The 26,984-nt window shown below is 40.0% G+C and overlaps 1 protein-coding gene across 1 annotated transcript in view; it reads right to left on the bottom strand.

Annotated features, from left to right (window-relative positions):
• Nucleotides 1-446: 446 nt before the first annotated feature.
• Nucleotides 447-26,984, bottom strand: part of LOC146653330 (uncharacterized) — a 31,474-nt gene continuing 4,936 nt past the window's right edge. The window contains exons 3-13 of the mRNA XM_085380594.1: nucleotides 21,257-21,376; nucleotides 20,911-20,999; nucleotides 16,678-16,765; nucleotides 15,145-15,263; nucleotides 13,752-13,871; nucleotides 13,406-13,494; nucleotides 7,359-7,534; nucleotides 6,356-6,474; nucleotides 4,963-5,082; nucleotides 4,617-4,705; nucleotides 447-450 (exon numbers count right to left, since the gene is read on the bottom strand). Of these exons, the coding sequence (XP_085236720.1) occupies nucleotides 447-450; nucleotides 4,617-4,705; nucleotides 4,963-5,082; nucleotides 6,356-6,474; nucleotides 7,359-7,534; nucleotides 13,406-13,494; nucleotides 13,752-13,871; nucleotides 15,145-15,263; nucleotides 16,678-16,732 (891 nt within the window). The 5' untranslated portion in view covers nucleotides 16,733-16,765; nucleotides 20,911-20,999; nucleotides 21,257-21,376. The remainder of the gene's footprint in view (nucleotides 451-4,616; nucleotides 4,706-4,962; nucleotides 5,083-6,355; nucleotides 6,475-7,358; nucleotides 7,535-13,405; nucleotides 13,495-13,751; nucleotides 13,872-15,144; nucleotides 15,264-16,677; nucleotides 16,766-20,910; nucleotides 21,000-21,256; nucleotides 21,377-26,984) is intronic.

Genomic DNA, 26,984 nt, shown 5'->3' with positions numbered 1-26,984 from the left:
TCCCATAACCAGTTGAGTCGCCCCTTCTAGCCAATAGAAAGAATGCAGGATTAAAATATTTGTTCACTAGCTTCATTTTTTGACCTCTTTTGACAAGAGTACGGTATTTCCTGGAGCCTTTTGCATATGGATAAACCTAGTATCAGTATACAACTGATATGTGAATCCATTTATCAAAAAAGAACGCCTCTTCTTACTCTTTCTTACCCAAACAAAAACGGTTTGACAAATACATTTCTCCCTAAGCTGCCTTAAGTCTCCTTTATACCGACAACACAAAAACAACAACAACAACTTATAATATAAGCCTTAAGCATCACAGCTGACAAGTGTTTGTTGTGTCCAAATAACTGCAATAGTACCTGAACTGTGCAGAGCCACAACTCCCGGAGCAGTTGCTGCCACCTGTGTCACCATCACCCCGTAGCCAAACTTCTCGCAGCTGCTCACCTACAGAAAACACACAGAAATCTCATACCCCTAGAAATATTTCAGCCTTTCACTATCACAGTTTTTGGTTATCAGGTAAAAAATGAATGAGAGTTTGGAAAAAGGATGGAAAAGGTTTAGGTCAAATGTAGTACTAATGTATCATAAAGGGAGATGTGTAAGTAAATCTGGGATTCTGGAAAGGCACAACATAATGTAGTTAAACATGCTGTGGAGAATTTAAATTGTAAATTGATATTGGAGTGTGCAGGCCCTTCATTAATTACAACACAATGCCACAACTAAAAATAGACAAAATATAATTACATTCCATAATTAAAGTGTAATGCCAAACTAGAGAAGCAATTACAATGGTGCGTAAACAATGGCAGTAAATTAAGCCCACGGGGGATCAGCTAAGGTTTGCAGCAAGCCTGAGTGTTTGTGTGTTTACAATTTGAATCTTAGACTCAGACCCTGTGACAAGGTCTGTGAAAACCACGTTTTTATGCCTGAAATACTACAGTACTACACTCCCACCAGATGAGCTCATGCAGCCTGTCACGAACCGGGACATACAACCATGACAAAACAGGAGATGCACACACAATTTATTGTGTTATTAATTTAGATCAACTGTGCTAATATAGTATACCAAAATGAAAACAATAACTCAAATTTCAGATATTTGAGGTTGTGCTGAAAATAATGGTGCCAAATAAGGCAAGAAAAACATATTTTAAAGGTGAAATATAGAGGTAAAATCAAAAATAGTCAAGAACGGCCAATTATACCCTGGACCACAGAGGGTTAAATTTGAAAACGGTTTAAAAAAAAACATCCCCATTCTAAAATGTCATGTGACAATCTGATTCATGAAGAGTGATGATGTCACAAGGACATGTGATGATGTCACAAGGACATGTGATGATGTCACAAGGACATGTGATGATGTCACAAGCACATGCCTTTGAGCCTTTGAAGTTTTTCTATAAATAGGGGTCAGGAGCAGCAAGTTTTAGTCAGTTTGTTCGCAGCCTTCAAACGTTCGACCAGAGCTATATTTGAAAGTATTTGTAAACCTCTGTAACATCACGCTCCAAAGCCCTGTGACGTTTCTGTGTTCTGTGACGTTGTCCCAAAGAAAGACCTTTAAATGCGATAAATAGCCTAAACGTTTTCGTTTATGACTAGTTTACCGTGTTATGACTGTGAACAGGGGGGAAGTCGCGCAAGAGAAATGTCGACCAAAACAATTGCAAGTAAGCCAAAGTCAGTTCCTAAAAGTCAACCCGCAGGTGTTTCCACCACCATCAGACCCTCCACTTCTGTAAGACCTCCATTAAGAATAACTGATGCAAAGAAAACCACTCGGGTGGGAAAAACTCAGAATGGAAGACCGGCAGCTGTGAAACAGCCCCCGAAGAGGGATATGAAAAAGAATGTGGACAGTAAACTGGTCAGCTTAATTACAAATGAAATTGTATACAGTGGAGCGACTGTGTCATTTGATGACATCGCAGGGCAGGATCTGGCAAAGCAAGCACTTCAAGAAATTGTCATCCTTCCTGCCTTAAGACCTGATCTCTTTACTGGTCTGAGAGCTCCTGCACGTGGCTTGCTTTTATTTGGCCCACCAGGAAATGGGAAGACCATGCTCGCCAAAGCAGTTGCTGCAGAGTCTAATGCAACATTCTTCAACATCAGTGCTGCTAGTTTGACCTCCAAATATGTGGGAGAAGGCGAGAAGCTCGTACGAGCACTCTTTGCAGTTGCAAGAGAGAGACAGCCCTCAGTAATCTTCATCGATGAAGTGGACGGCTTGCTCTGTCAAAGGAGGGAGGGGGAGCACGACGCCTCTCGCCGTTTAAAAACTGAGTTCCTCATTGAGTTTGACGGGTTGCAGTCAGGAAAGGATGACAGAGTACTTGTAATGGGAGCAACGAACAGGCCCCAGGAGCTCGATGAAGCAATATTAAGGCGCTTTGCAAAAAGAGTATATGTGACCTTACCCGATGAGAAGACAAGATTTACGCTGCTGAAAAATCTTTTGGGAACGCACGGGAGTCCACTGAGCCAAGACGAACTGTCCTGTCTTGCAAAAGTGACTGAAGGATATTCAGGGAGCGATTTGACAGCATTAGCCAAAGATGCTGCACTTGGCCCAATAAGAGAGTTGGCACCAGAACAAGTCCGTGTTATAGCTGCTGCTGAGGTGCGCAACATTAAGATGAAAGACTTTGAGGATTCTCTGAAGCAAATCAAACCAACTGTTAGTCCAGCAACTCTTAACATGTACACCAAATAGAACAAAGATTTTGGTGGTCCTTCTTCAATAAATCCAAATCCAGTCAGGCTGGATGAAACAGAGTGCAAAAATAAAGAGCTTCTTCAAGAGAAAGAGCAACAGGAAAAAGAAAAAAAACGTATTCTCCAGGACTTGGAGAGAAGAAATCTACAACTGAACAAATTAATACAATGAAGGACAGAACACCTGAACTGGAAGGAGAAGTATTGGAAAAACGACGTTCAAAGATGCAGCGTAGGATCAATGAAATGGCGAAAAAACACTCAGAGGTCATTAATGAGATGTTGTTGAACTCAGACAACTTGAAGTGTGAAAACGCTGAAATGCTTGCACAAAAGCAGCAACAAGAGAAAATAAATGAAGACCTGCAGCGTAAGCTTCAAGAAATCACAAGAAGAAATGAGCAGTTAGAAAAGATGCACAAGGAAAAACAACAGCAAAATACAGACAAGTGCAATCTATTAAAAGAAATGGAGCAAAGATGCCAGAAACTTGAGAAGGAAGTTGAAGAAACAACCGATCAGTTGAGAACCCTCATCCTAGAGAAAAAAGTGGTCGTGGAAAAGCTCATGGAAAAGAAGAAAAAACGTTTCCGCTTCTTCTGGAGGAGGGACACTCCTGCTTTTTCTACTCTTTCTATTTTTTCTACTGCTGACGTCACCTCGTCTCCCTCCACCTCTGTTCCATCTTAATTTTCACCTCTCCTCTCCCCTTCTCTCCTAACACTTCTTCCCTCTCTCCTTCATCTTTTTTCACCCCAACCAGTCCCGGCAGTTGACTGCCCCTCGTGAGCCTGGTTCTGCCGGAAGTTTCTGCCCGTTTAAAGGCAGTTTTTCTTCCCCACTGTCGCCTAGTGCTTGCTCAGAGGGGATTGTTGGGGTTTTCTCTTTTCTTTTTTTTCCCCTTCTTATTACCATTTTCCTTTATTTACCGATTTGTTTTGTTTACTTTTCTTTTACGTTGTTTCTTTATTTACTTGTTTAACTTTTTTTCAACTTATGTAATAAACTAATAAACCAATTGAATTTATCCTCTGCGTATTTTACATCTAATCTTTAAAGAATATTTCCAAAACATTTTCAAACATCACGATCTGTCTTTTGTTTGCTTGTTAAAACCCCGTAAATGGTGAAGTAAAAACCCTGTGATATGGTTTAAAACATCAAAATAGACTAAACAACTAGTCTAAAACTAAGAGACACAGGATAAAGTTGGTGTGAAGGTTTCAGTCTGTGAATGAATCTAAGCACCATCACCTTAACTTTAAATTCATCTCTGTTACCCTCTTTGTGACTGAACTCTGACCGTGAGCACCACAGCCACTGCGCACCAGTCACACGCACTTTAAATCCATCACAGTAAACCAGTTAGTTTACCTCAGTTTGTTTTGCAGCACATTTCACAACATGCAAAAGCATAATGTGCCATGTACAGACTCAAAATCTGATTTAAAAACATGAGGACTGACCTGTAAGCTTTACATTTACAGTTTATCACATACCACTGAGCAGTTCTTACCTGTAATTCTAAGCCCTCTTCTTCCTTTTCTGGTTTAAAACATCAAATTAGACTAAACAACTAGTCTAAAACCAAGAGACACTTAAATATTAAGTTAAACCTCTGGGGTTGCCGGACGCGCCGGCGCGTCAAAATCACATGACCAATTTAAGACGACACAGCTACAAGATGCAGCGATTCAGAGGCTGTATCCCAATTCAGGGTCTGCAGCCTTAAAGGCCGCATTTTAAGGCCGATTACGTCACCATGCCAGTCTCCTATTGCCAGAGGCTGAAGTGTGTGTGCAGTCACCAGGTGATAATCTGATATCGTCTACTTCCCCACTGATGTTAAGTAATATGAAAAAAATAATGAATCCCACCTTAGGCCGAATGTGTGACTCTCTTCGTAGTGGAAGAGAGAATGAATCTTCCCATCCGAATTCACGGCAATCAGTCTGTCAATCAAATCCTGTGGAGTAAAATGAGAGGCTTTGAACAAGAATGCACCGGATAGGGTGCAAAACGAAAACTGTGTGGAAATTTACAATGGGTAAGGTGGAGAACGTATATCAGTCTCAGTGTGAGAGGGTTTATTTGAATGCGTTTGAAGTAAAACAAATGGGTGGGTGGTGTTTGGAGGCCAAATAAAAAGTGCAAACATGCCCTCAGATGGATGACAAAAAAAAACTGCAGTGTGTGGAAAAGAAGAAGAAGAAAAACACTTACAGGTATGGAGGTTGGCATCTCCCTCAGGGTGTATTCGCTTTTGTTGGCCAAAGACTGTCGGCCCAGCAGTTGCCACACCGACTGGGAAGAGGAGAGGAGGTTGACCAAGTACAGGAAGGACTGAAGAGGAAAGTAAATACAGCAGCTGTTAGAGAGAAAAAATGTATTTGCTTTTAAAGACCATTGTGAATGCATTTGTGCACGTCATGGATTGATCAAATCCTAACACATAATAATAATATAACACTATTCAACTACAAACACTACCGATAATATGACAAATAATATCTGTAGTATTCAAAGCAAAACAAAATGTAAAAAGAATTTATGATTGCAAAGGTAAAACATGGTTTACCACACTCTCAAAACTGAATAAGACATATATTCTGAGCAGAGTGGTTGAGCAGAAACCTATTGCAGCCTGAAGAATATTAAACTACAGGAAAGCTCCCTGCATTTTTCACTGGGTCTGGTAGAACAGGGAAAACATATCATCAAAAGCATCAAAGGAAAAAAAGAGAGACACTTGCACAAACGAGCTACAACTTAGATTATATTAAACAGCTTCAAAGAAACGTAAAGAAAAAAACAAGATACGATGGATTTTTTTTTCTAAAATAGAAATATCTATACTTTCATGTGTCTTCTGATGTTTCTGTGCATGTGTGAACTTATCTTCATATGTACTACCAAACCTCCTACTGTACTTAGCACAGATTAAAGCAAAGACTCGAGTTAATTCACCAAAGTGCTGGTGTGTGTATATTTAGTTTTCCTTTGACCTCAGCATATATGTATAACCCACTGATAAGGCAGACTTTAAAGTCGCCTGTGGCAGGACACAGTTTACACATCACTGGCTGTCCGTATTCACTTGGCTAGTCTCTCTGAGAGAGATGACTTGGCTGCTGTCAGAGGCCAAGCATCAGACACACACAGACAGGCTCACGCTGGAGCTTGTTGAAGCTTTCCTGAGAGAAATTCTGCCAAAAACATAACTAAAAATGCAGTCTTATGAAAGTAAGGCTTATTTGCCCAGACACCCATAAACCAATCAGCAAAAAGCCTTTCTTGTTAACAAAATCACTATTGCCAGTTTCTTAAATATGAATATTCACAAGTGAATTTTCTACATGGCTGCTGGTATCACAGCAACACATGGACCACTATTCTGAGTCCTGGGTTAATAATAATTGGAATCAATTTAATTTTAATCAATTTAAACACCTTTGTAACCAGTGAGCTAAAAACATGATGGAAAAGCAAAACTTCTAAGAGATCTGTGTCTGTACTATTATGTAGATATCTAAAAATTGGGGCATTGTGGGCTCCAGGAAGTTTCTCCTTCTCCCTCTCTCTCTCACACACACACGCACGCACATACATACAATACCTTAATGCAACTCCTATCTGTGGGGTCAATGGGAGTTGGTTTGGGACGGACCACTCTGATGTCGTCACTGCTGCACTCAAGAACAGACCATAGCTCTAGTACCAGGGCCCGAATAAAGCCTGAGACAGAACACGGAGAAATTTGTTGTACCAAACATTTATTTGAAATAGCAGCAACTAAAATTATTAACAGTGCTTTAATAAATAAACGACTGACTTTGTTATTGTGTCCAATCTTTTAAAGAAATCTGTCTTTGCATTGCTGGCACCGTTTTGATTGGAGGATTTGAATCTCAGGAAGGAAGGAATTTATAATGCCACTCCCTTTGATCCCATTTAATCTCTTCCCTGTTGCACTTTGGCCTGTCAGTAACTACATTTGAATTTTGCAGCTCAAGCTTGCACATAAAGGCTGGATAAAAACGTTAATGCAATCAAAATGTACGCAGCCCTCGCTGGAAAACTGGGGATACAGTACAGTACATAAATGATGAAGCAAAGACAAAACATTAGTGTCATGGAAGAAGAAATAGTCAGTGCATCACGGGAAGCTCCCAGCAATAAAACCTGCATTTGTATTGACACATAAACCTTAATTTGTGAGCAATTTTCAGTGTATTTCAGTTAAATTAATGAGACAAATATAACAAAAGGGATTTTATACTTAGAAGAAGAATATGAAATTGAAATATTAAACTAAGAAAACTATAAATACTGCAGTTCTAGAGTTACAGATATACAATTAAGCTTTGCATATCAGTGCTGTATAACCCAGGGAATGTACTTTTTTTTTTTTTATAATTGAATAGTAATGGAAATCATGAACTGTTTTTCAGAGGTCATAGATCAAATGAGCAGTAGAGTTTTTCTCACAGAATGGTTCTTTCACATAGAAAGCAGTGTGTGCTGCAGGTTTAGCAAATGGCCCATCATTTGTATCTCCAGTGTCTGTTGAAGTGTACAGTATCTGTGTGTGTGCATGACCGTCGGTGCTCTCTGCTCACTCGGGTTCAGAGGTACAGGGAGGAGGCTCAGCAGGAGTAGAGGCAGCTGCTTCATCACAAACATGCCAGGTGCAGGCGGTAAAGGCCCTTTCTGTTTCCTCTCAACCCTCCTGCCAAAGCCATAGAACTCTGCCGAGGTGAACCAGACAACACAATATAGACATTTTTCCCTGTTCCTACATGGAAACACAAGATCAAACGGGCATTTTTTTTTGGCATAAATATGTATATCATATCGGACTCAGTTTGTTCCTGTTATTGTTTTTGCACTGTACTTGTCATCCATTCCAGTGAAACGATGCAGAAGGTTGTAGGTTGTGCAATAGTGCCATCTAGAGGTGAAGTAACATCACACTGCCCGTGCTCTTGTCTCGTCACGGTGTTTGCGTGTTTCTCCCTCTCTGCACACTCATGGGAATGTGCTGTCAGGCAGGACTCAGCGTTATATTCACAATATGTGGAAAATATATTGATATTGAATGTTCAAATATGAGGATATGTATAATGTATAGGTTGACTTTGCTCTACCTACACTTCTGGCAGAGCAGCAGTTGCAATGCGAACACATAATTAAACGGTGTATTTATAGGAACAGATTTCTTGCCTATGGCAGACAAAGTGATTTTAAACGTGTAAAAGGTTTCATTCACAGATGATTTATTACTATCACACCCTGGAGACTTTATAAAGAGCACTGCTGCAAAAGCAGCCTAAACAAACTTGTACAGTAGGTCACGCTGGTTTAGTTTTTCATCAAAATGCTTTTTTTCTTTTACTATTATTTTTGAAAACGTTACAGCACTGGTGGACATTTCCTACCAAATAAGAACTAGACACTACTGTTATGTAGTGGTTAATTGGAAAACTGTTTTATCACGAATTTCTTATTTAGAAATAATTAAAATTTTATTTGATGTTTTTTTTTTTTTTGGATGGATACTGTTATTGCAGTGATGCTGTAATTAAACTGTCTTCACCCCAGTAGAATAATTGCATGACTCCATCACTGAAGTGGAGGGTTTGCTTTGGAGGGGAAACGCACAGTGTCTCTTTAGTAGCATGGTGGTTGGATCCCACATTTGTTTCTTATGTAACATTGTAAATAGCTGCTAAGACAGCATATCTATTGGACAAGCACATATTATACATACTTTGCACGTGCAGTATTTAATAGAAAGCAGTGTGTGCTGCAGGTTTAGCAAATGGCCCATCATTTGTAAGCTCTGTCTGGACTATATCACTTTTTGAGGTCATCCTTCTTTCTGTCAGTCTGCCTTTTTATCGATGGCACAAACATATGTCACATCATGGAACACATGAGTGCTCCACAGCCAGCGCTGCTCAACACAGCAGGGAACTGTTCTTGCGTGGGTAAAGTCATAGGAGAGAATAGGTTTCAGAACGCAGCGGTGCTGTTATAAGCGAAGGGCTGATAAGTAATCAGACTTCTTTTCCCATAACCAGTTGAGTCGCCCCTTCTAGCCAATAGAAAGAATGCAGGATTAAAATATTTGTTCACTAGCTTCATTTTTTGACCTCTTTTGACAAGAGTACGGTATTTCCTGGAGCCTTTTGCATATGGATAAACCTAGTATCAGTATACAACTGATATGTGAATCCATTTATCAAAAAAGAACGCCTCTTCTTACTCTTTCTTACCCAAACAAAAACGGTTTGACAAATACATTTCTCCCTAAGCTGCCTTAAGTCTCCTTTATACCGACAACACAAAAACAACAACAACAACTTATAATATAAGCCTTAAGCATCACAGCTGACAAGTGTTTGTTGTGTCCAAATAACTGCAATAGTACCTGAACTGTGCAGAGCCACAACTCCCGGAGCAGTTGCTGCCACCTGTGTCACCATCACCCCGTAGCCAAACTTCTCGCAGCTGCTCACCTACAGAAAACACACAGAAATCTCATACCCCTAGAAATATTTCAGCCTTTCACTATCACAGTTTTTGGTTATCAGGTAAAAAATGAATGAGAGTTTGGAAAAAGGATGGAAAAGGTTTAGGTCAAATGTAGTACTAATGTATCATAAAGGGAGATGTGTAAGTAAATCTGGGATTCTGGAAAGGCACAACATAATGTAGTTAAACATGCTGTGGAGAATTTAAATTGTAAATTGATATTGGAGTGTGCAGGCCCTTCATTAATTACAACACAATGCCACAACTAAAAATAGACAAAATATAATTACATTCCATAATTAAAGTGTAATGCCAAACTAGAGAAGCAATTACAATGGTGCGTAAACAATGGCAGTAAATTAAGCCCACGGGGGATCAGCTAAGGTTTGCAGCAAGCCTGAGTGTTTGTGTGTTTACAATTTGAATCTTAGACTCAGACCCTGTGACAAGGTCTGTGAAAACCACGTTTTTATGCCTGAAATACTACAGTACTACACTCCCACCAGATGAGCTCATGCAGCCTGTCACGAACCGGGACATACAACCATGACAAAACAGGAGATGCACACACAATTTATTGTGTTATTAATTTAGATCAACTGTGCTAATATAGTATACCAAAATGAAAACAATAACTCAAATTTCAGATATTTGAGGTTGTGCTGAAAATAATGGTGCCAAATAAGGCAAGAAAAACATATTTTAAAGGTGAAATATAGAGGTAAAATCAAAAATAGTCAAGAACGGCCAATTATACCCTGGACCACAGAGGGTTAAATTTGAAAACGGTTTAAAAAAAAACATCCCCATTCTAAAATGTCATGTGACAATCTGATTCATGAAGAGTGATGATGTCACAAGGACATGTGATGATGTCACAAGGACATGTGATGATGTCACAAGCACATGCCTTTGAGCCTTTGAAGTTTTTCTATAAATAGGGGTCAGGAGCAGCAAGTTTTAGTCAGTTTGTTCGCAGCCTTCAAACGTTCGACCAGAGCTATATTTGAAAGTATTTGTAAACCTCTGTAACATCACGCTCCAAAGCCCTGTGACGTTTCTGTGTTCTGTGACGTTGTCCCAAAGAAAGACCTTTAAATGCGATAAATAGCCTAAACGTTTTCGTTTATGACTAGTTTACCGTGTTATGACTGTGAACAGGGGGGAAGTCGCGCAAGAGAAATGTCGACCAAAACAATTGCAAGTAAGCCAAAGTCAGTTCCTAAAAGTCAACCCGCAGGTGTTTCCACCACCATCAGACCCTCCACTTCTGTAAGACCTCCATTAAGAATAACTGATGCAAAGAAAACCACTCGGGTGGGAAAAACTCAGAATGGAAGACCGGCAGCTGTGAAACAGCCCCCGAAGAGGGATATGAAAAAGAATGTGGACAGTAAACTGGTCAGCTTAATTACAAATGAAATTGTATACAGTGGAGCGACTGTGTCATTTGATGACATCGCAGGGCAGGATCTGGCAAAGCAAGCACTTCAAGAAATTGTCATCCTTCCTGCCTTAAGACCTGATCTCTTTACTGGTCTGAGAGCTCCTGCACGTGGCTTGCTTTTATTTGGCCCACCAGGAAATGGGAAGACCATGCTCGCCAAAGCAGTTGCTGCAGAGTCTAATGCAACATTCTTCAACATCAGTGCTGCTAGTTTGACCTCCAAATATGTGGGAGAAGGCGAGAAGCTCGTACGAGCACTCTTTGCAGTTGCAAGAGAGAGACAGCCCTCAGTAATCTTCATCGATGAAGTGGACGGCTTGCTCTGTCAAAGGAGGGAGGGGGAGCACGACGCCTCTCGCCGTTTAAAAACTGAGTTCCTCATTGAGTTTGACGGGTTGCAGTCAGGAAAGGATGACAGAGTACTTGTAATGGGAGCAACGAACAGGCCCCAGGAGCTCGATGAAGCAATATTAAGGCGCTTTGCAAAAAGAGTATATGTGACCTTACCCGATGAGAAGACAAGATTTACGCTGCTGAAAAATCTTTTGGGAACGCACGGGAGTCCACTGAGCCAAGACGAACTGTCCTGTCTTGCAAAAGTGACTGAAGGATATTCAGGGAGCGATTTGACAGCATTAGCCAAAGATGCTGCACTTGGCCCAATAAGAGAGTTGGCACCAGAACAAGTCCGTGTTATAGCTGCTGCTGAGGTGCGCAACATTAAGATAAAAGACTTTGAGGATTCTCTGAAGCAAATCAAACCAACTGTTAGTCCAGCAACTCTTAACATGTACACCAAATAGAACAAAGATTTTGGTGGTCCTTCTTCAATAAATCCAAATCCAGTCAGGCTGGATGAAACAGAGTGCAAAAATAAAGAGCTTCTTCAAGAGAAAGAGCAACAGGAAAAAGAAAAAAAACGTATTCTCCAGGACTTGGAGAGAAGAAATCTACAACTGAACAAATTAATACAATGAAGGACAGAACACCTGAACTGGAAGGAGAAGTATTGGAAAAACGACGTTCAAAGATGCAGCGTAGGATCAATGAAATGGCGAAAAAACACTCAGAGGTCATTAATGAGATGTTGTTGAACTCAGACAACTTGAAGTGTGAAAACGCTGAAATGCTTGCACAAAAGCAGCAACAAGAGAAAATAAATGAAGACCTGCAGCGTAAGCTTCAAGAAATCACAAGAAGAAATGAGCAGTTAGAAAAGATGCACAAGGAAAAACAACAGCAAAATACAGACAAGTGCAATCTATTAAAAGAAATGGAGCAAAGATGCCAGAAACTTGAGAAGGAAGTTGAAGAAACAACCGATCAGTTGAGAACCCTCATCCTAGAGAAAAAAGTGGTCGTGGAAAAGCTCATGGAAAAGAAGAAAAAACGTTTCCGCTTCTTCTGGAGGAGGGACACTCCTGCTTTTTCTACTCTTTCTATTTTTTCTACTGCTGACGTCACCTCGTCTCCCTCCACCTCTGTTCCATCTTAATTTTCACCTCTCCTCTCCCCTTCTCTCCTAACACTTCTTCCCTCTCTCCTTCATCTTTTTTCACCCCAACCAGTCCCGGCAGTTGACTGCCCCTCGTGAGCCTGGTTCTGCCGGAAGTTTCTGCCCGTTTAAAGGCAGTTTTTCTTCCCCACTGTCGCCTAGTGCTTGCTCAGAGGGGATTGTTGGGGTTTTCTCTTTTCTTTTTTTTCCCCTTCTTATTACCATTTTCCTTTATTTACCGATTTGTTTTGTTTACTTTTCTTTTACGTTGTTTCTTTATTTACTTGTTTAACTTTTTTTCAACTTATGTAATAAACTAATAAACCAATTGAATTTATCCTCTGCGTATTTTACATCTAATCTTTAAAGAATATTTCCAAAACATTTTCAAACATCACGATCTGTCTTTTGTTTGCTTGTTAAAACCCCGTAAATGGTGAAGTAAAAACCCTGTGATATGGTTTAAAACATCAAAATAGACTAAACAACTAGTCTAAAACTAAGAGACACAGGATAAAGTTGGTGTGAAGGTTTCAGTCTGTGAATGAATCTAAGCACCATCACCTTAACTTTAAATTCATCTCTGTTACCCTCTTTGTGACTGAACTCTGACCGTGAGCACCACAGCCACTGCGCACCAGTCACACGCACTTTAAATCCATCACAGTAAACCAGTTAGTTTACCTCAGTTTGTTTTGCAGCACATTTCACAACATGCAAAAGCATAATGTGCCATGTACAGACTCAAAATCTGATTTAAAAACATGAGGACTGACCTGTAAGCTTTACATTTACAGTTTATCACATACCACTGAGCAGTTCTTACCTGTAATTCTAAGCCCTCTTCTTCCTTTTCTGGTTTAAAACATCAAATTAGACTAAACAACTAGTCTAAAACCAAGAGACACTTAAATATTAAGTTAAACCTCTGGGGTTGCCGGACGCGCCGGCGCGTCAAAATCACATGACCAATTTAAGACGACACAGCTACAAGATGCAGCGATTCAGAGGCTGTATCCCAATTCAGGGTCTGCAGCCTTAAAGGCCGCATTTTAAGGCCGATTACGTCACCATGCCAGTCTCCTATTGCCAGAGGCTGAAGTGTGTGTGCAGTCACCAGGTGATAATCTGATATCGTCTACTTCCCCACTGATGTTAAGTAATATGAAAAAAATAATGAATCCCACCTTAGGCCGAATGTGTGACTCTCTTCGTAGTGGAAGAGAGAATGAATCTTCCCATCCGAATTCACGGCAATCAGTCTGTCAATCAAATCCTGTGGAGTAAAATGAGAGGCTTTGAACAAGAATGCACCGGATAGGGTGCAAAACGAAAACTGTGTGGAAATTTACAATGGGTAAGGTGGAGAACGTATATCAGTCTCAGTGTGAGAGGGTTTATTTGAATGCGTTTGAAGTAAAACAAATGGGTGGGTGGTGTTTGGAGGCCAAATAAAAAGTGCAAACATGCCCTCAGATGGATGACAAAAAAAAACTGCAGTGTGTGGAAAAGAAGAAGAAGAAAAACACTTACAGGTATGGAGGTTGGCATCTCCCTCAGGGTGTATTCGCTTTTGTTGGCCAAAGACTGTCGGCCCAGCAGTTGCCACACCGACTGGGAAGAGGAGAGGAGGTTGACCAAGTACAGGAAGGACTGAAGAGGAAAGTAAATACAGCAGCTGTTAGAGAGAAAAAATGTATTTGCTTTTAAAGACCATTGTGAATGCATTTGTGCACGTCATGGATTGATCAAATCCTAACACATAATAATAATATAACACTATTCAACTACAAACACTACCGATAATATGACAAATAATATCTGTAGTATTCAAAGCAAAACAAAATGTAAAAAGAATTTATGATTGCAAAGATAAAACATGGTTTACCACACTCTCAAAACTGAATAAGACATATATTCTGAGCAGAGTGGTTGAGCAGAAACCTATTGCAGCCTGAAGAATATTAAACTACAGGAAAGCTCCCTGCATTTTTCACTGGGTCTGGTAGAACAGGGAAAACATATCATCAAAAGCATCAAAGGAAAAAAAGAGAGACACTTGCACAAACGAGCTACAACTTAGATTATATTAAACAGCTTCAAAGAAACGTAAAGAAAAAAACAAGATACGATGGATTTTTTTTTCTAAAATAGAAATATCTATACTTTCATGTGTCTTCTGATGTTTCTGTGCATGTGTGAACTTATCTTCATATGTACTACCAAACCTCCTACTGTACTTAGCACAGATTAAAGCAAAGACTCGAGTTAATTCACCAAAGTGCTGGTGTGTGTATATTTAGTTTTCCTTTGACCTCAGCATATATGTATAACCCACTGATAAGGCAGACTTTAAAGTCGCCTGTGGCAGGACACAGTTTACACATCACTGGCTGTCCGTATTCACTTGGCTAGTCTCTCTGAGAGAGATGACTTGGCTGCTGTCAGAGGCCAAGCATCAGACACACACAGACAGGCTCACGCTGGAGCTTGTTGAAGCTTTCCTGAGAGAAATTCTGCCAAAAACATAACTAAAAATGCAGTCTTATGAAAGTAAGGCTTATTTGCCCAGACACCCATAAACCAATCAGCAAAAAGCCTTTCTTGTTAACAAAATCACTATTGCCAGTTTCTTAAATATGAATATTCACAAGTGAATTTTCTACATGGCTGCTGGTATCACAGCAACACATGGACCACTATTCTGAGTCCTGGGTTAATAATAATTGGAATCAATTTAATTTTAATCAATTTAAACACCTTTGTAACCAGTGAGCTAAAAACATGATGGAAAAGCAAAACTTCTAAGAGATCTGTGTCTGTACTATTATGTAGATATCTAAAAATTGGGGCATTGTGGGCTCCAGGAAGTTTCTCCTTCTCCCTCTCTCTCTCACACACACACGCACGCACATACATACAATACCTTAATGCAACTCCTATCTGTGGGGTCAATGGGAGTTGGTTTGGGACGGACCACTCTGATGTCGTCACTGCTGCACTCAAGAACAGACCATAGCTCTAGTACCAGGGCCCGAATAAAGCCTGAGACAGAACACGGAGAAATTTGTTGTACCAAACATTTATTTGAAATAGCAGCAACTAAAATTATTAACAGTGCTTTAATAAATAAACGACTGACTTTGTTATTGTGTCCAATCTTTTAAAGAAATCTGTCTTTGCATTGCTGGCACCGTTTTGATTGGAGGATTTGAATCTCAGGAAGGAAGGAATTTATAATGCCACTCCCTTTGATCCCATTTAATCTCTTCCCTGTTGCACTTTGGCCTGTCAGTAACTACATTTGAATTTTGCAGCTCAAGCTTGCACATAAAGGCTGGATAAAAACGTTAATGCAATCAAAATGTACGCAGCCCTCGCTGGAAAACTGGGGATACAGTACAGTACATAAATGATGAAGCAAAGACAAAACATTAGTGTCATGGAAGAAGAAATAGTCAGTGCATCACGGGAAGCTCCCAGCAATAAAACCTGCATTTGTATTGACACATAAACCTTAATTTGTGAGCAATTTTCAGTGTATTTCAGTTAAATTAACGAGACAAATATAACAAAAGGGATTTTATACTTAGAAGAAGAATATGAAATTGAAATATTAAACTAAGAAAACTATAAATACTGCAGTTCTAGAGTTACAGATATACAATTAAGCTTTGCATATCAGTGCTGTATAACCCAGGGAATGTACTTTTTTTTTTTTTTATAATTGAATAGTAATGGAAATCATGAACTGTTTTTCAGAGGTCATAGATCAAATGAGCAGTAGAGTTTTTCTCACAGAATGGTTCTTTCACATAGAAAGCAGTGTGTGCTGCAGGTTTAGCAAATGGCCCATCATTTGTAAGCTCTGTCTGGACTATATCACTTTTTGAGGTCATCCTTCTTTCTGTCAGTCTGCCTTTTTATCGATGGCACAAACATATGTCACATCATGGAACACATGAGTGCTCCACAGCCAGCGCTGCTCAACACAGCAGGGAACTGTTCTTGCGTGGGTAAAGTCATAGGAGAGAATAGGTTTCAGAACGCAGCGGTGCTGTTATAAGCGAAGGGCTGATAAGTAATCAGACTTCTTTTCCCATAACCAGTTGAGTCGCCCCTTCTAGCCAATAGAAAGAATGCAGGATTAAAATATTTGTTCACTAGCTTCATTTTTTGACCTCTTTTGACAAGAGTACGGTATTTCCTGGAGCCTTTTGCATATGGATAAACCTAGTATCAGTATACAACTGATATGTGAATCCATTTATCAAAAAAGAACGCCTCTTCTTACTCTTTCTTACCCAAACAAAAACGGTTTGACAAATACATTTCTCCCTAAGCTGCCTTAAGTCTCCTTTATACCGACAACACAAAAACAACAACAACAACTTATAATATAAGCCTTAAGCATCACAGCTGACAAGTGTTTGTTGTGTCCAAATAACTGCAATAGTACCTGAACTGTGCAGAGCCACAACTCCCGGAGCAGTTGCTGCCACCTGTGTCACCATCACCCCGTAGCCAAACTTCTCGCAGCTGCTCACCTACAGAAAACACACAGAAATCTCATACCCCTAGAAATATTTCAGCCTTTCACTATCACAGTTTTTGGTTATCAGGTAAAAAATGAATGAGAGTTTGGAAAAAGGATGGAAAAGGTTTAGGTCAAATGTAGTACTAATGTATCATAAAGGGAGATGTGTAAGTAAATCTGGGATTCTGGAAAGGCACAACATAATGTAGTTAAACATGCTGTGGAGAATTTAAATTGTAAATTGATATTGGAGTGTGCAGGCCCTTCATTAATTACAACACAATGCCACAACTAAAAATAGACAAAATATAATTACATTCCATAATTAAAGTGTAATGCCAAACTAGAGAAGCAATTACAATGGTGCGTAAACAATGGCAGTAAATTAAGCCCACGGGGGATCAGCTAAGGTTTGCAGCAAGCCTGAGTGTTTGTGTGTTTACAATTTGAATCTTAGACTCAGACCCTGTGACAAGGTCTGTGAAAACCACGTTTTTATGCCTGAAATACTACAGTACTACACTCCCACCAGATGAGCTCATGCAGCCTGTCACGAACCGGGACATACAACCATGACAAAACAGGAGATGCACACACAATTTATTGTGTTATTAATTTAGATCAACTGTGCTAATATAGTATACCAAAATGAAAACAATAACTCAAATTTCAGATATTTGAGGTTGTGCTGAAAATAATGGTGCCAAATAAGGCAAGAAAAACATATTTTAAAGGTGAAATATAGAGGTAAAATCAAAAATAGTCAAGAACGGCCAATTATACCCTGGACCACAGAGGGTTAAATTTGAAAACGGTTTAAAAAAAAACATCCCCATTCTAAAATGTCATGTGACAATCTGATTCATGAAGAGTGATGATGTCACAAGGACATGTGATGATGTCACAAGGACATGTGATGATGTCACAAGCACATGCCTTTGAGCCTTTGAAGTTTTTCTATAAATAGGGGTCAGGAGCAGCAAGTTTTAGTCAGTTTGTTCGCAGCCTTCAAACGTTCGACCAGAGCTATATTTGAAAGTATTTGTAAACCTCTGTAACATCACGCTCCAAAGCCCTGTGACGTTTCTGTGTTCTGTGACGTTGTCCCAAAGAAAGACCTTTAAATGCGATAAATAGCCTAAACGTTTTCGTTTATGACTAGTTTACCGTGTTATGACTGTGAACAGGGGGGAAGTCGCGCAAGAGAAATGTCGACCAAAACAATTGCAAGTAAGCCAAAGTCAGTTCCTAAAAGTCAACCCGCAGGTGTTTCCACCACCATCAGACCCTCCACTTCTGTAAGACCTCCATTAAGAATAACTGATGCAAAGAAAACCGCTCGGGTGGGAAAAACTCAGAATGGAAGACCGGCAGCTGTGAAACAGCCCCCGAAGAGGGATATGAAAAAGAATGTGGACAGTAAACTGGTCAGCTTAATTACAAATGAAATTGTATACAGTGGAGCGACTGTGTCATTTGATGACATCGCAGGGCAGGATCTGGCAAAGCAAGCACTTCAAGAAATTGTCATCCTTCCTGCCTTAAGACCTGATCTCTTTACTGGTCTGAGAGCTCCTGCACGTGGCTTGCTTTTATTTGGCCCACCAGGAAATGGGAAGACCATGCTCGCCAAAGCAGTTGCTGCAGAGTCTAATGCAACATTCTTCAACATCAGTGCTGCTAGTTTGACCTCCAAATATGTGGGAGAAGGCGAGAAGCTCGTACGAGCACTCTTTGCAGTTGCAAGAGAGAGACAGCCCTCAGTAATCTTCATCGATGAAGTGGACGGCTTGCTCTGTCAAAGGAGGGAGGGGGAGCACGACGCCTCTCGCCGTTTAAAAACTGAGTTCCTCATTGAGTTTGACGGGTTGCAGTCAGGAAAGGATGACAGAGTACTTGTAATGGGAGCAACGAACAGGCCCCAGGAGCTCGATGAAGCAATATTAAGGCGCTTTGCAAAAAGAGTATATGTGACCTTACCCGATGAGAAGACAAGATTTACGCTGCTGAAAAATCTTTTGGGAACGCACGGGAGTCCACTGAGCCAAGACGAACTGTCCTGTCTTGCAAAAGTGACTGAAGGATATTCAGGGAGCGATTTGACAGCATTAGCCAAAGATGCTGCACTTGGCCCAATAAGAGAGTTGGCACCAGAACAAGTCCGTGTTATAGCTGCTGCTGAGGTGCGCAACATTAAGATAAAAGACTTTGAGGATTCTCTGAAGCAAATCAAACCAACTGTTAGTCCAGCAACTCTTAACATGTACACCAAATAGAACAAAGATTTTGGTGGTCCTTCTTCAATAAATCCAAATCCAGTCAGGCTGGATGAAACAGAGTGCAAAAATAAAGAGCTTCTTCAAGAGAAAGAGCAACAGGAAAAAGAAAAAAAACGTATTCTCCAGGACTTGGAGAGAAGAAATCTACAACTGAACAAATTAATACAATGAAGGACAGAACACCTGAACTGGAAGGAGAAGTATTGGAAAAACGATGTTCAAAGATGCAGCGTAGGATCAATGAAATGGCGAAAAAACACTCAGAGGTCATTAATGAGATGTTGTTGAACTCAGACAACTTGAAGTGTGAAAACGCTGAAATGCTTGCACAAAAGCAGCAACAAGAGAAAATAAATGAAGACCTGCAGCGTAAGCTTCAAGAAATCACAAGAAGAAATGAGCAGTTAGAAAAGATGCACAAGGAAAAACAACAGCAAAATACAGACAAGTGCAATCTATTAAAAGAAATGGAGCAAAGATGCCAGAAACTTGAGAAGGAAGTTGAAGAAACAACCGATCAGTTGAGAACCCTCATCCTAGAGAAAAAAGTGGTCGTGGAAAAGCTCATGGAAAAGAAGAAAAAACGTTTCCGCTTCTTCTGGAGGAGGGACACTCCTGCTTTTTCTACTCTTTCTATTTTTTCTACTGCTGACGTCACCTCGTCTCCCTCCACCTCTGTTCCATCTTAATTTTCACCTCTCCTCTCCCCTTCTCTCCTAACACTTCTTCCCTCTCTCCTTCATCTTTTTTCACCCCAACCAGTCCCGGCAGTTGACTGCCCCTCGTGAGCCTGGTTCTGCCGGAAGTTTCTGCCCGTTTAAAGGCAGTTTTTCTTCCCCACTGTCGCCTAGTGCTTGCTCAGAGGGGATTGTTGGGGTTTTCTCTTTTCTTTTTTTTCCCCTTCTTATTACCATTTTCCTTTATTTACCGATTTGTTTTGTTTACTTTTCTTTTACGTTGTTTCTTTATTTACTTGTTTAACTTTTTTTCAACTTATGTAATAAACTAATAAACCAATTGAATTTGTCCTCTGCGTATTTTACATCTAATCTTTAAAGAATATTTCCAAAACATTTTCAAACATCACGATCTGTCTTTTGTTTGCTTGTTAAAACCCCGTAAATGGTGAAGTAAAAACCCTGTGATATGGTTTAAAACATCAAAATAGACTAAACAACTAGTCTAAAACTAAGAGACACAGGATAAAGTTGGTGTGAAGGTTTCAGTCTGTGAATGAATCTAAGCACCATCACCTTAACTTTAAATTCATCTCTGTTACCCTCTTTGTGACTGAACTCTGACCGTGAGCACCACAGCCACTGCGCACCAGTCACACGCACTTTAAATCCATCACAGTAAACCAGTTAGTTTACCTCAGTTTGTTTTGCAGCACATTTCACAACATGCAAAAGCATAATGTGCCATGTATAGACTCAAAATCTGATTTAAAAACATGAGGACTGACCTGTAAGCTTTACATTTACAGTTTATCACATACCACTGAGCAGTTCTTACCTGTAATTCTAAGCCCTCTTCTTCCTTTTCTGGTTTAAAACATCAAATTAGACTAAACAACTAGTCTAAAACCAAGAGACACTTAAATATTAAGTTAAACCTCTGGGGTTGCCGGACGCGCCGGCGCGTCAAAATCACATGACCAATTTAAGACGACACAGCTACAAGATGCAGCGATTCAGAGGCTGTATCCCAATTCAGGGTCTGCAGCCTTAAAGGCCGCATTTTAAGGCCGATTACGTCACCATGCCAGTCTCCTATTGCCAGAGGCTGAAGTGTGTGTGCAGTCACCAGGTGATAATCTGATATCGTCTACTTCCCCACTGATGTTAAGTAATATGAAAAAAATAATGAATCCCACCTTAGGCCGAATGTGTGACTCTCTTCGTAGTGGAAGAGAGAATGAATCTTCCCATCCGAATTCACGGCAATCAGTCTGTCAATCAAATCCTGTGGAGTAAAATGAGAGGCTTTGAACAAGAATGCACCGGATAGGGTGCAAAACGAAAACTGTGTGGAAATTTACAATGGGTAAGGTGGAGAACGTATATCAGTCTCAGTGTGAGAGGGTTTATTTGAATGCGTTTGAAGTAAAACAAATGGGTGGGTGGTGTTTGGAGGCCAAATAAAAAGTGCAAACATGCCCTCAGATGGATGACAAAAAAAAACTGCAGTGTGTGGAAAAGAAGAAGAAGAAAAACACTTACAGGTATGGAGGTTGGCATCTCCCTCAGGGTGTATTCGCTTTTGTTGGCCAAAGACTGTCGGCCCAGCAGTTGCCACACCGACTGGGAAGAGGAGAGGAGGTTGACCAAGTACAGGAAGGACTGAAGAGGAAAGTAAATACAGCAGCTGTTAGAGAGAAAAAATGTATTTGCTTTTAAAGACCATTGTGAATGCATTTGTGCACGTCATGGATTGATCAAATCCTAACACATAATAATAATATAACACTATTCAACTACAAACACTACCGATAATATGACAAATAATATCTGTAGTATTCAAAGCAAAACAAAATGTAAAAAGAATTTATGATTGCAAAGATAAAACATGGTTTACCACACTCTCAAAACTGAATAAGACATATATTCTGAGCAGAGTGGTTGAGCAGAAACCTATTGCAGCCTGAAGAATATTAAACTACAGGAAAGCTCCCTGCATTTTTCACTGGGTCTGGTAGAACAGGGAAAATATATCATCAAAAGCATCAAAGGAAAAAAAGAGAGACACTTGCACAAACGAGCTACAACTTAGATTATATTAAACAGCTTCAAAGAAACGTAAAGAAAAAAACAAGATACGATGGATTTTTTTTTCTAAAATAGAAATATCTATACTTTCATGTGTCTTCTGATGTTTCTGTGCATGTGTGAACTTATCTTCATATGTACTACCAAACCTCCTACTGTACTTAGCACAGATTAAAGCAAAGACTCGAGTTAATTCACCAAAGTGCTGGTGTGTGTATATTTAGTTTTCCTTTGACCTCAGCATATATGTATAACCCACTGATAAGGCAGACTTTAAAGTCGCCTGTGGCAGGACACAGTTTACACATCACTGGCTGTCCGTATTCACTTGGCTAGTCTCTCTGAGAGAGATGACTTGGCTGCTGTCAGAGGCCAAGCATCAGACACACACAGACAGGCTCACGCTGGAGCTTGTTGAAGCTTTCCTGTTAGAAGAATTTAAGTTGTACTATGATTTATTCACTTATGCATTAAGGTTTTATTACTTAGCATGCTTCAGAATGTTCATATATTTCACAGGGACATTAGAAGTAACTCTTAAAGTTTAAACTGCAGATGTCTATTATTAAAAGATACCTCCGTTATGAAGCTTTCGAATGTATTACAATGCTCATATATTTGTGTATCACATGCCATTACATCCTGTCACGTACACACACACACACACACAGAACACACACACATGCTGATAAATATGCTTGGAAAACAGGAAATGCAACTGTCCCTTTGTATAAATAAATCTGACTGCAAGGCCTCGGGTGTGGATCTCCTTCGAGCTTCCACCCGTGCACGTCTTCATTGTTGAACCTTGAACAACAGTCTGAGTGTTTTTATTCAACCTGTAGAATGTCTTGTTTAATTTAAATAAACCATTGACATTAAAATGGTCCTTCGAGCCGGAGTGGACATTAGTGGACATTATTGGACATTATTGGACGTTAATTACCAATAATTAGGGCTAATTTTGCTCCAACAGAGTGACCTCGTCGTTCCCTGATATCGTGGAGAGCCCGCGCTGAAGTCTGTCGACAGCCTCCTTTCTACAAAGGAGTAAAGACCAACTACGTGAATTCGGGGTTGGCCAGCGTTCCTTAGCAAAGTGGTCCACGGTCCTGGGAACGAGGGGGAATCTCTGACCGGCACTTAAAACGTGGAGCCAGGTGAATATTAACACTCAAAACACATCGCGATAATATCGTTTCATTATCTGACACTGTCCTGAGGTGTAAAGGCTCGTCTACAGAGACTGGTAGCCATAGTGGAACTCGCTTCTTTCAAATGGAACTGGCAGTCTCCAGGAGACTCGTTTCGAGAAGCTGGCAGTTTAAATAAATTAGTCTGGGACTAAAATAGAGGATGTGTCAGTAGATAAGAAATAATACGCCGCGTTTGTGAAGTTATCTGTGTGAGTAATAAGGACGTGAATGTATTTTGACAAGGGACATTAGGACCCTACATCACTCCTACTGTAATCCTGTGATAACTGATATACTGGTGATAAAGGGAGAAGGTTGCGCTTCATCGCATAAAATTAAGGCCGCCCCTGACAATAGGACAAGGGTAGAAGGCTGCCTTAATAACCACCCCTGATTCTCATACCAGAGAAAGTTACACAGTTCTGTCTTCCTATTAATAAAATCTAAAGTGTAAAGAAAAAACAAAATAAAGGAAAAATGGGGAATAAACAAACAAAACCAGAATTAACTGCAGATGAACAATGGTTAGAGGAAAAAATGTCCAGGCGCCGGACAGATAAGTGCTAATCGTTGGAGAAATCCTAAGACACTAAAAGACTCAACTTGGGAAGGAAAATGCAATCCAACAGCAATAGCTAATTTAGATAAAAAATTACAAGAGGAACCTTACAAACAGAACTAAACAATGAAATATAGTTGGCATGACGATCATGCCCAGATTGTGTAAAATAAATAAAAGGAAATCATTCACATGAAAACCTTTTCTATAAAAAGAGAGATGCATAAGGTAGATTAAGGCTGTGTCATTGTTCAGCCAAGGAAAGTGTGTGAAAAGGTAAATGTCTCCAGCCTGGATGACGGGTGGGACTGCAGCCCACCCAGAGCCCTTGATGGATACAAAATAAAATATAGAAACAAAAAAAATAATAAATTACTTGGTTCGACAGGCAACAGAGAGAATGAATGTGACTGAAGGTTGGATCGGAGATGAGGCAAACAGAAGACCAGTCTAAAAAGTAGGCACAAACCTGTTCAGAGAAAAAGCAAATTTGTACAGATTGGATGAATACTAAATTATCTGTTTGCTGAGTAAGATGATCCTAAACTATTAAATTGGCTCAGTAGTAGTATAGTGATTTACACTGATAAATGTTGTAATATACTGTTGTCATTATATAGAAAGAAAAAGATGATAATATTAATAAAAATATAATATTAATGACAAGAAGTATCCTAGTCAGTATGATGTGAGATGGATAATTGTTATGAAGTAGTCTGCATCAAGTTTAAGGTTTGCTCAAACTCAGTATAATGACATATGAGATGAAGAAAATAAAGGCAATATCTAAACCAATTAGGTGCATAGAGGCACTTAACCTGCTTGAAAACTTGTCATTTAGCCTAGATAAATATTACTGAGATGTAGAGCACATTTATAATGACAACTAATAAGCCAAACCCTGTAGATAACAGCTAAAGCTACAAGATTGAGAAGCTGATTTAAATATGTGGACACTACTAAGCTAATGAGCGAGTTAAACGTTTTTATTTATTTGTTTCCGAGCGGAAGCTGCACAGGGAGCAGTCTATCAATGAATAGAAAACACACATACACAAAGTGTTACATGTGAGATTATTTTTGGAAAGAATCAGAAGTGGGATGGTTTTGAATTAAGAAATCAGTGAAAAGATGCATGAATTACACCTGATTATAACATGCAGAGGCAATGAAGAAAGCAGCTTACACTCACTGAACATTAACATGCATAGGAAAAGTACTGAAGACCTGCTTACACTTATACACATAACATAAGTTGGTATTTCTGACCAGAGAGAGGGAAACGGGTAGTTTAAGTACTCAGGATAATAATGAAAATGTCTTAGTTGTGTTTCTTCAGGAGCAAAACAGACCTGGACAAGCAGAAAATGCATTAACCTTACAAGGACAAGCTCGTGGAGATTAATGCATAGAGACTGATTAAACCGGGCTAAGAACACAAACATGCGCAATGAAGAACAGCTTACTATTTGTATGAGTGATAGAATGTGAGCTCAGTTTTCCCTCACACTTCTGCTCTGTTTCAGTAGCAGCATTTTTCTTTTTGTGTCCTGACTCATGTATGTTTTGTTTTTGTTTTTTGTTTTATTTGATTATTTTATTTTGTCGGTTTGGAAACAAATTTGTGGCAATGCCCAGTTTTAGAGCTGTAAACTGTGAGCAATTCAAAGTTTAAATATATATATATAGAGAGAGAGATGGAATAAGAAAACTTTAACTTCAAAGTTGAAATATGTAAGATGAGTGAAATGTGTGAATTCTTTGAGAAACAAGAAATTATTTAAACATGCCTTGTAACTGAGAGGGCAGAATGATCGCTGTTGGCACCTGTAGATGAAACAGACATTGCAAACTTGCCAAAATCCCTATGGTCCACTGGACCAACAGATGTCGGCCTGATAAAAAACGCTGACTCAATACAAGTAAAGGTAATTTCAAAACACAGACCAATGAAGCCGCAATATCCACTATCTGCAGAAGCAAAGGCAGGAATTCGCCCAGTGATTGCAGACATGGAAAAAGCGGGAATATTAGTAAAAACAAATGAAACAATTTGTAACACGCCTATCTTCCCAATTAAAAAGGCAAACACAGGAAAGTATAGGCTTGTACATTACCTGAGAGCCATCAACGAGATAACTGAGCAAATTCCACCAGTAGTTGCCAATCCTCACACCATCTTAAATCAAGTGACACGGAAAGAACAGTGGTTTTCAGTGATAGACTTATCAAACGCGTTCTTCTCTGTACCACTGCACCCTGGCTCACGCGGGTTGTTTGGTTTCACATTTGATGGGCAAAAATACACCTACACAAGGCTACCACAGGGTTTCCAAAACAGCCCCACCCTGTATGCAGAAGCTTTAAAGAAATCTATGTCTTTTTGCACTCTGCCTGCTCCAGGACAATTCCTATTATATGTAGACGACATCCTGGTCACCGGACACACGCAGGTCGACTGCAAAGCAAATACTTTGAAGGTATTGAGACATCTGGCAGAACAGGGTCACAAAGTCTCACAACACAAGCTACAGCTCTGGAGCCAGGAAGTTACATACCTTGGCCACAAACTCACAGGAGAGGGCAGGACACTGTTAGACAGCAGAAAACTAGCAGTGCAGAACGCAGCAAAACCTCTCACAAAGCAGCAAATGATGAGCTATTTAGGCCTATGTAATTTCTGCAGATGCTGGATTCCCGAATACGCACTTTTAGTGCAGCCTCTGCAGGATCTGATCTATGGCAAACACTTAGCTCTAAAAGACAAAATAGAGTGGACACCAAAAGCAGAAAAAGCATTTCATGATCTAAAACTTGCGCTACAAACACGTACAGTTTTAGCATTGCCAGACTATGACAAGCCTTTCTATTTGCATGTAGACGGAGGCTCAGGCTACATGAGAGCAGTGCTAACTCAAGCATTTGGCGAGAAGCAAAGGCCTCTAGCATTTTACTCATGCAGATTAGACTCAGTAGCAGCAGGACTACCGTCGTGCGTGCAAGCTTGTGCGGCTGCAGCGGAAGCAGTGAAAAAGTCCGCTGACCTTATCCTCGGACACACCCTGATTATCAAGGTGCCACACGCTGTGACCTCGATCCTACTGCAAGCAAATCTATCATATCTGACACATGCAAGACAGCTTTCATATGTAGGCATCCTATTGTCACAGTCGCACATCACAATCGAGAAATGTGGTCAGCCAAACCCAAGCACTCTCCTCCCCACAGAGGAGGATGGTGAACAACACTGTTGTATGCAAAAATTAGATGAGGACACGAAACCAAGAGCAGATATCTATAGCACACCACAGCAAAGCTACAAGAACGTTTTTGTAGATGGCTCTGCAGCAAAAGATAGCTTGGGGAAAAGCCGTGTGGGTTATGCAGTAACCACAACTGATACTGTAATAGAGGCAGAGCCCCTCAC

This window comes from Rhamphochromis longiceps, linkage group LG14 (genome assembly GCF_057381845.1).
Source record: "Rhamphochromis longiceps isolate RC_006_pf linkage group LG14, R_longiceps_female_GT1.1, whole genome shotgun sequence".
Lineage (NCBI taxonomy): Eukaryota > Metazoa > Chordata > Actinopteri > Cichliformes > Cichlidae > Rhamphochromis > Rhamphochromis longiceps.
This window is presented reverse-complemented; position numbering and strand designations above follow the sequence as displayed.